We start from the raw sequence: 8,637 nt of genomic DNA, 5'->3' as shown, positions 1-8,637 counted from the left end.
AATCAGTTGTTTTCCTTTACTGTACACAATTAAAAAGTAAACATGTATTACTGAAGAAAGTCAATAGTATAATGACTTGCCAATTGCTTTCAAAGGAACAGAATTTAGAATTAGGTATCCCCAATAAAAATATTCTATGCTGATAAAAAAGGTTGAAATATACAGTGTCTGCAAAGGTCGAACCAGTTGGGAGAATTTTAATAACCATTTCTGAGTGCATGAAACACAATTATTTTCTTTATAGTATTTATAAATATATCATACAATACTGTTTCCTGTTATGTCATATACCAATATGGCATTGTACAACAAGCATAATGCCATCTGATTCTTACAAAAGCGAATCATTTAAACAAGTCAGTAAAATAAACGGTTGTACCCGCTTTTAGGCATACAGATTGTAAAACTGAAGTTTACTTTCCTTTGATCGGTTTTGCGCAGCGACAGAGAAGTAAAAATGAAACATAGGAATCAAAATGGCTAAATATGCAAGAAATCGTTATTCACAGTGACATGGCTACATAGAATGCATTTATTCTATGCATATTCTTTCCGGTTTTTTTGTTGTTGTTGAATTTCAAGATAAAAAGCACTTGTTTTCTACAGGTTCACAAAACAGCGTTATAACAAGAACAATTAAGGAGAATGTAATGTAGGCATTAGTTAAGATTAACAAACTATGGCCCAATGCTTATATCCACAGCAGAATATTTCCAAATCCAAACAATGGTTACAGAAACCATTTCACATCTTTCCTAACACACATAAAAATGTTGTCTCCCTCAAAACCAATTCTTCATAGAAACAATCTTTCTTATCAATTAAAGTCCATATGAATATCACATCTAGTCCATCTTTTATAGCCAAATTTAATGTCACTACAAAAGAAAGCAAATTGGACGATAATCACATGTATTAGCATCTATAAAGCTGTAATGGCATGAAGACATCTATATAAATCAGGGGTTTAAAATTTTTTCCCTTAACAGTCTCAGGTATATCAACCAGATGAAGTTGCTGACGACCCATTTACTGACGATTTTCGAGGTCTATTGGCAAAGGAAGATTGGTGGTTACCGCTGGGGCTGTTGCTGGTTCCATTCATAGTACTGGAAATGTGAGGAAACTGAGGATGAGGAGACTGGACAGGAGTGCTGGGGCTAGGCAAACATGAAGAGGTGGAGGGAATCCCTCCTGCTGGGCTGTTGGCCTTGTCACTCCCAGAGTCACTTTCTAGTTCTCCAGTATTTGTCAGTCCATCTCTCTGGTGACTGATCTTCATTCTTTTACAAGTAGGTCGAACTCTGTATTTCAAAGGAAGTGGTCCATTCTACAAAGTTAAAAGGAAAACAAACCAGTTTTAACTCTTAAAATATACTTTGCCACCATAATCAGATTATTAGATATACTATTTACCCTTCTCCACGTATAAATGTAGGCAATATCCATTAGTGTATAGTAATCCTTTAAGGGTTCCTCTTCATACATAACATCAATCTGTTGAAATACAATTATATTTCAATTATATTGCATGACATAAAAGATAGTAAAGATAAACCTACTAAGGTTCATTGTTGTTGGGCTGTCGATTAGGTTCCGGCCCATAGCGACCCTATATAGGGTTTCTGCGCAGCAGCTGGTTAGCTTTAACCGTCAGCCTGTGGTTCAAACCTATGTTGCAGTCTAGCGCATTAACCCATAGCGCCACACCAGGACTCCAACTAAGATTTATCATCTAAGAATAATCTCAGAATGCTTCAAAAACATTTCCCTAAACATTTGGACAAAGAATAGAAATTCCTCTTCCAACTTCAAGTGAGGAAAAATCATCATTGAAATTATTAAGAGATTTGTTTTGAATCTTAAAACTGGGTTTATATGAAAGCTTTTAAGTGTTATTTCCCAACTTTGGTGCTAAATTTAAAAAATGGTGGTGGTTTCAGACTCTAAATTGGAAAAAAGTCATTAAAAACCTATATAAAAATGCATGAAGATTACAAAGTAGATTACCTGGAAAGTATTAGGTATATCCATTTTACTTCTGAGAAATTTTCTTAGGTGCATCACAGTCATTGCTGCTGGGCATCGTAAATATCTTTTATCATTCACCTAAGAGTAAATTTAGAAAAGTAGTATTTGTTTTTTTCAATTTCTAGCTTTCTTATAAAAACAATTTCCAATAGCTTGCGTAAAGAAGAGCAAAGGAACTAACACCAAAACTGGGGCATGACTAAATTCTAAGTATACTTTGAGTTTCTATTATTATTATAAATACTAAAAGAAGATTACAACTATAGTAAGCAAAGGTTTATGTATATCAAATAATTAAACATGAATTATTCAAATATTTTATAAGAACAAGAACCATATAAAAAACATTTTAATTATTGACTACAGGATGAAAATCACTCTTCCCTTAAACAACAAACAACAGTTTTCTACTGAACATCATTTGACATTAGAATATTCTTAAGGGCAACATAAACTTTTGATTTCTAAAAAACAATGTTTCATCTATATATTTTTGTAACAGAACATACCTCCTCTTTAGACTTCTCTTTATCTTTGTTTACTTTTCGATCCAACCTAAGAAACAAGTAATTTATTAGTAATACAATGTAGCTAATAAATATATTAGCATAAAATGTATTTTCTAGAGAATTTACCTGTTCTGGTCAAAGAATTCAATGGATAAGCTTATTATCTCATCATCAGTTATAATTCTCTTATCTTCATCTGCAACTTCTCCTCTATCTTCATTAGAGCCATTGGCAGCTATTGAGACATTTTGAAATTCAACTTAAATAAATATTATATATATATATATATATATACATTCATACACACACACCTATATGAATAAAATTGGTACTTCAGATGAAAGTCAATTTTAATTACTAGATAATTAGTTCTCCCTGCAAATAAAATGCTTCCCTATGTCTAAAAAATTTACCATCAGCTGAAGGATGAGCCGCATAAAAATCCCTTCTTCTCTTCATTTCATCTGAAAATTTAAAAAAGCATTTAAACCATTGGTACAGCAGGTAAAGCACTGAATAATCTTTTAAATTTCATTCTTTAAGTAAGTTTTACTCACTTTTGAAAAGTCCTGGAACTAATTTGTATACAATATCTTGAAGAGTTTTATCTGACCTGAAAAAGAATAAATTAGAAAGGTAAACTATCAGTTAAATATATCAAAGATTATAGAGATAGTTTAATAGATTATTTGTTTTATTTGTGCTATAGTGTTTTACTAGATTTGACACTCTACAACTACATCAGTAAGGAAATTATAAATATAAAACATCTTTTAAGTCAACAGAAAAGAATTTCATATTCACTAATACTGTGATATCCACTAAGTCAAAAGTGGGCCTTTCAATTCACTAAGTTAACTAGTATGAATAAAAGTGAATGGAAGAATTTTTAAAACATTCACTTGTCATAAATGCAATGAAACAATGCAAAAATAGAGAACAAATTCAGTTTTTAAAGGACAAGAAAAGAAGGAATCTTAAATTTACTTAATACAGCACTCTGCTTAATGTTGGTTATCATTAATGGAAGGAATTAAAATTGAAAAGTAAAATTTCTATGCAGGAAGAAATATACAGGGTAGAAATATACCTTCACTAAATTATGCAACTCCAATAACAATTACAAACAAGGAGTTCAAGTATTTTCCTACCTTATATTCAGGAGTGGTCTGGTTTTGTGAACTTGGACATCACAGATAGGACAATACTTGCTGGTTTCCAGATAACGCACAATACATGTTTTACAGACTAGATGTAAGAACACAAAATTTTTGTAAGAATCTGAGGCTAAAACAATCAAATTAGTGTCAGAAACCAAAGCCTAGTAATAACAAAATGTTAAATGACCAAATGTATTTCCACTTATGTAAATTAACTCATTATCTTGAGAATAACAAAAAGCAACTAAGAGAAGAAAATGACTCATTACTTTGTCCCAAATAATCAAGGGCTGTTAGAATACTTTCAAATTTCATAAATGTGCACTATACATGATGTAAGAGAAATCTCAAGCTCTGTACTTACAGGAATGTAGACATTCTATTATGGTTGTGGCATCGATGAAGTATCCTCCACAAAGCACACACATTAGGTGAGGATTTAGCTCAGTGATTTTGATTCTTGTTGTTCGATGCATTTTTGCTTAACAAAAGATCCTGCAAGACACAAGTATCAACCATAATTCACAGTAAGAGAAATGATTATCTCCAATCATACACTCTGCAATATTCATTAAACTCATTAAACACTGTACAGCAGGGATGTCCACAATATTTTCTACAAAAGGAATTTACTAATCAGAGTCAAATCAATTCTACTGAAATGGCGAAAATGATCCAACTAAAGTTACTTCTAGTCTCTCAGGTCACTCCTGGAAAGAAACGAAAAGACCTTGGGTGGGGGCTGAGGGCTGGGAGTATTCGGGTCTCTTTCTCCCATTTGTCCTCCAAACCCAACAGCCCCAAATCTACTGCAGATGCCACACAGTGCCCGCACAAATATACCAACCACCAGTGTTCATTCCACGTCTCGAAATTTATTGTAAAACTTCCACAAGGCTCTTCAACCAAAAATCTCAGAGCAAGCCCTAGCTACGCAGGGGTTCTTGTTTTAAGCGATTCAAACAGTCCATAACCTGGCACGTTTCTAAGTGATACAAAGGGAAAACAAATTCTGTTCTATCTGCATCCCTGGCATTTCCGGAGCTGGGTGCTAAGGCCGCAAGTGAAGCACCTCGAGTCAGCCTCCGGCGGCTGGGGCCTGAGTGAGGAGGGCGCCTGGGGGCCGGGATGCGAGGGGCGGATCCCGCGGCGCTCAGGGCTCAGTCTTGTGGCGGATTCGGAACTCGCCTCTATCAGGGTTTCCATAGCAACTTACACTTACACTTGGCATCCGGCCACCGCTGCAACTCCTCGCGGAGCCCAGAGCGAGCCCCGAGCCTCAGCGGGCAGGCAGCCGGGCGTGCTGGGCAGCCCGGCAGCAGCGGGTGCGGGGGAGGGGCCGGCGCGGGGGCGGGGCCAGCGCAGGGTTAGGGGGTGTGGGCGCCGCGGGGTGCGGGGGTGGAGCGGCCCCACGAGGCCCTAGGCAAAGGGAGATGAGGATCAGTGGCTGGAGGCGACCGGGCAGGCAGCTTGGGGAACCACCCTCCCCCCTTCCCCGGAGCTCTCAGCGGAGACTGGAAGAGGAAAAATGCAAACCACACGCAGCCATTTCGGACACTCTTGGGGGACTCTCCAGGTCGACTTGGTCCAAGAAGCTTGTTTCAGATCTTGATTCATTTGGTCTCTCCTGTTAGCAATCACTAGGACAGAAATTTCACGAAGGGATCTTCTGAAAATTGCCAACTGTGCACTTAGTCCGAAACCATCAGGAACTGAACCACTTTAATGCTTCCTTTTCTAATAAGATGTTCTCCAGTACATTAAACGAGCAATACAAAGTTTTGGGAAAGCTGAAAACTATAAAATCTATTTTACAAGCGGGGGAGAGGCAAGGATCTGTATTTTATTTGTACAAACTACGCAGGAGGCAAGAAAAACTACGTCTATCTGTAAGATAGTAAGACTATGTAAAGAATCATGTGACCAGTCCATTCACAAAGCTAAATCAACACCTTGTCAAGACGGAGTTAGGATAGGAGAGAAAAACAAATTTCATTTTCTCAGGCTGATGTCTATACAAACCCCCACACGATGAAATGATATTCCCAATGGATATCAAGTAATAGAGAAAACTCTTGGGGAACTGTCAGCAACAATACACTGGGCGGACAATCAAGGAAGTCAATTAATTACTGTAGTATTCTTGAAAAAGACATTTCTTACCCCTACATTCATTTCAGAATCTGAAGTAAGACTTATGTTTCTAGACCTGTCTTAACTCTGAAAGCTGCCTTGCACAGAAATCTAGGAACTTTTTGAAACTTGCAGTGGGATGCATCCCAGGTTAATTCTTGGGGATTTTAAAGAAGAAAATACCAATGAACATACCCTAATGGCTCAAATTAAAAGCGTTACAGTACTTTAAAAATAAATAAAAAGGTAAAGGTCTCTCTAATGAAACACCCATAATGGCAACCAGTGACCTCAACTTCGTGTATGACTAATGTGGATTACTTGTTTGAAAGAATACCGCCAAAATTCTGTGACTATAAATCTAAGTGGGGTTGGAGGGCAGCTGTAGGTAGAGAAATGGCCCTAAAGATAACCACTATTTTAAATCCACTTGTACTCAACTTTAAAGACCAGTCTGCTAAGTTCTTAAAAAGGTCCTTGTGAAATCACAGTTTTCCTAGAAAGATAGAGCAAGATGGTAAGACTTCAGAGTCTGTTGTGTGTGAAAGTACATCACACAAATGCCATAGATCATAAATTTTAAGGGACTAAAAAATAGCTACCTTTATTTCTCCTCTACCTTACAATACCACACAAACACAAATATTAACACACAGAATTCTCAAATCTCAGTAGAGTGTAGTCTACTTGTTGGTTTTGAATATTTAAGTCACACATACTTGACCAAAATCCTTTCAAAATTTTAATTCACACAATTCTTCTACTGAGGTTCTGTAGAATCCAACCACAATCCTATCACCATTTGTAATGCTAATATGTACAATTTGTTACTTACATAAAAAATCAGTTCTTTATCTTTTTATCCTGAAAGTCCTAGCTATCTAATGAAGACATCTAAAACATTTCTTGACATGCCTGACAAGGTTTGAGAAACAACCTCTTGGACCTTAGAAATGAAAACCTTCTAAATTCCAAAACAGAAACTGCCAGCTAAGCAAATAAATTGCATAAAACATACAACGGTAAAAATACTCAATATTCAAAAGTTGCCATTATAACACACTCAGTTGGGGTTGTAGGTTTAGTTGGAGGCCTAACACCAGTACTGTCAGAATGAAGGAAAACAGAAGCTAGTTCTTAAATTAACAATCAGCTTGACTATAGCAATCTAAGAAATGCAAATGAACTCCACAACCCCAGTTTGAGCCCACAGATTTATACAACCAATACAAGTATGAGCTAAATTGGGGTCAACAGGACTCCTAAGAATTTTGCCTATTTGGGCAATTAAAATGCACCCAAGAATTTAGTGGGTAGTAATATATTTTCCAAATGTAATGCATAATTTTCTTACAAAAGCTTATAGATATGTGAGGGTGTGTATATGTGTATCTATAGTGACATGGATTTAAAGATATTGTACATTGCATAGGTAGGTTTTCTCAAGCATGTTTCATTGTATTTACAGGGCAGATGTATGGGAGTAAACTCAAGTTAAAAAAAAGTGTTATTCTGCTCATAAAATCAACTTCTTAGAGATTTCTAAGAACCTACTTGAAATAAAACTCAAAACTCAAATGTTAATATGTAGTCTCATAACTTGGTAAATGTGGGACCAACACTTTATATCCTTTAGGATCAAGTCTTTAGTAGAGCTCATTATATTTGCAAAACTTTGGTGTTATGAGTCCTGTAAAATATAATCTTAATTACCCATAACATTCTGGGTACCACCAACGTACGCTTACTTGGATTTGGATAAAAATGCTTGGAATTTCTCCTACTTTGAGGGAAGGGGTTAATACATGCTTCTCTTCCAAATATTGAACTATGACCACTAAGCCCACTAAATCCTTTTATTGCAATTGGGAATGATCAAAGTCTCTCTACTTGTTTACTTCCAATTATTAACTGTAAATCTCTGGTAAAAAGACTATGCTATATCGCTGTCAAGCCCCAAAGACTACGTAAACACATGTAATCAACTTCTTAGTGCTTTTTCCAAAGCATCCTTTGCCACATCACCTATGGTAACATTTAGCAAAACCTACAAAACGTAGCGAAATTAAGTCATGATTCTAACTGCAACTCATAGGTGAGGTTGATAAAAAAAATGGTAGTTTCCTAGAGAAAAATAAAGAAAAAGAAAAGAGAAAGAGGAAATCTTATCCAAGACTAACGTCCAGTCACCATCTTCAATCCAAAAAAAGCTCCAAATTTGAAATGTCCACTTCCCAATGAGTACATCCCAAGTGACGTTTAAAGAACTTATCCAAGACACCCAACAAATACTACCTTGAAAAGTTTACCACTTTACACACAAATGCAGGAGATCTTGGAAACAACTGGGAACCGCCATCTTACAAGCCATCCAATTTCACACAAGTGTTCCTCCAACTTAAGTTAATAACATTTTTGTTTGGGTTCTCTCCAGTCTAACATCCACCTTAATAGGATCCCTGCACCCCACGTAACCCGTCCCTATAAAATGGGGGCGTTCTCTGGATGTTTAAACCCCTCAAGAGCCCTTTCTTCGGGAGAGGAGGGAAACCACTTGACCCAAGCAGCTCCCGATTTCAGGAACCCGTCCCCGTTTTATCAAAATCTACCTCTCAACAAAGGGCGCTGTGGCCGGGAGAGCTGCAGAGACTGGAAATAGAAGTGTTCTTCTCGGGGGCCATGTGCGTCGCGAGGGTGTCGAGGGGCGCTCGGGGGAGAAAGGAACTAAAACGTGGTGCCGCGGCGCGTCCGGGACTGGAGCGGGCGGCGGCGGCTGGAGCGGCGCCGAGCCCGACTGGCGGCGA

General features: G+C 37.2%; 1 protein-coding gene across 1 annotated transcript; it reads right to left on the bottom strand.

Moving 5' to 3' along the window:
* Positions 1 to 1,000: 1,000 nt before the first annotated feature.
* Positions 1,001 to 4,176, bottom strand: BMI1 (BMI1 polycomb ring finger oncogene). Its single transcript, XM_006869900.1, has 9 exons — positions 4,065 to 4,176; positions 3,692 to 3,788; positions 3,098 to 3,153; positions 2,954 to 3,004; positions 2,667 to 2,775; positions 2,541 to 2,586; positions 2,011 to 2,109; positions 1,417 to 1,497; positions 1,001 to 1,330 (listed from the first exon to the last, which is right to left on the bottom strand). The coding sequence occupies exons 1-9, from the start codon at positions 4,174 to 4,176 to the stop codon at positions 1,001 to 1,003; spliced, it is 981 nt and encodes a 326-aa protein (XP_006869962.1).
* Between the last annotated feature and the right edge of the window lie 4,461 nt (positions 4,177 to 8,637).

Source organism: Chrysochloris asiatica, unplaced genomic scaffold, assembly GCF_000296735.1.
Source record: "Chrysochloris asiatica unplaced genomic scaffold, ChrAsi1.0 scaffold00137, whole genome shotgun sequence".
Taxonomy (NCBI): domain Eukaryota; kingdom Metazoa; phylum Chordata; class Mammalia; order Afrosoricida; family Chrysochloridae; genus Chrysochloris; species Chrysochloris asiatica.
This window is presented reverse-complemented; position numbering and strand designations above follow the sequence as displayed.

Bases quoted from the DNA above. Each gene is read 5' to 3' on its own strand.
- BMI1 (XM_006869900.1), bottom strand. From the start codon at position 4,176: ATGCATCGAACAACAAGAATCAAAATCACTGAGCTAAATCCTCACCTA. The intron at 2,776-2,953 runs GTAAATTTTTTA...ATGTCTCAATAG, and splicing joins GGCTCATCCTTCAGCTGATG to CTGCCAATGGCTCTAATGAA. The intron at 2,110-2,540 runs GTATGTTCTGTT...ATTTACTCTTAG, and splicing joins AAGAGAAGTCTAAAGAGGAG to GTGAATGATAAAAGATATTT.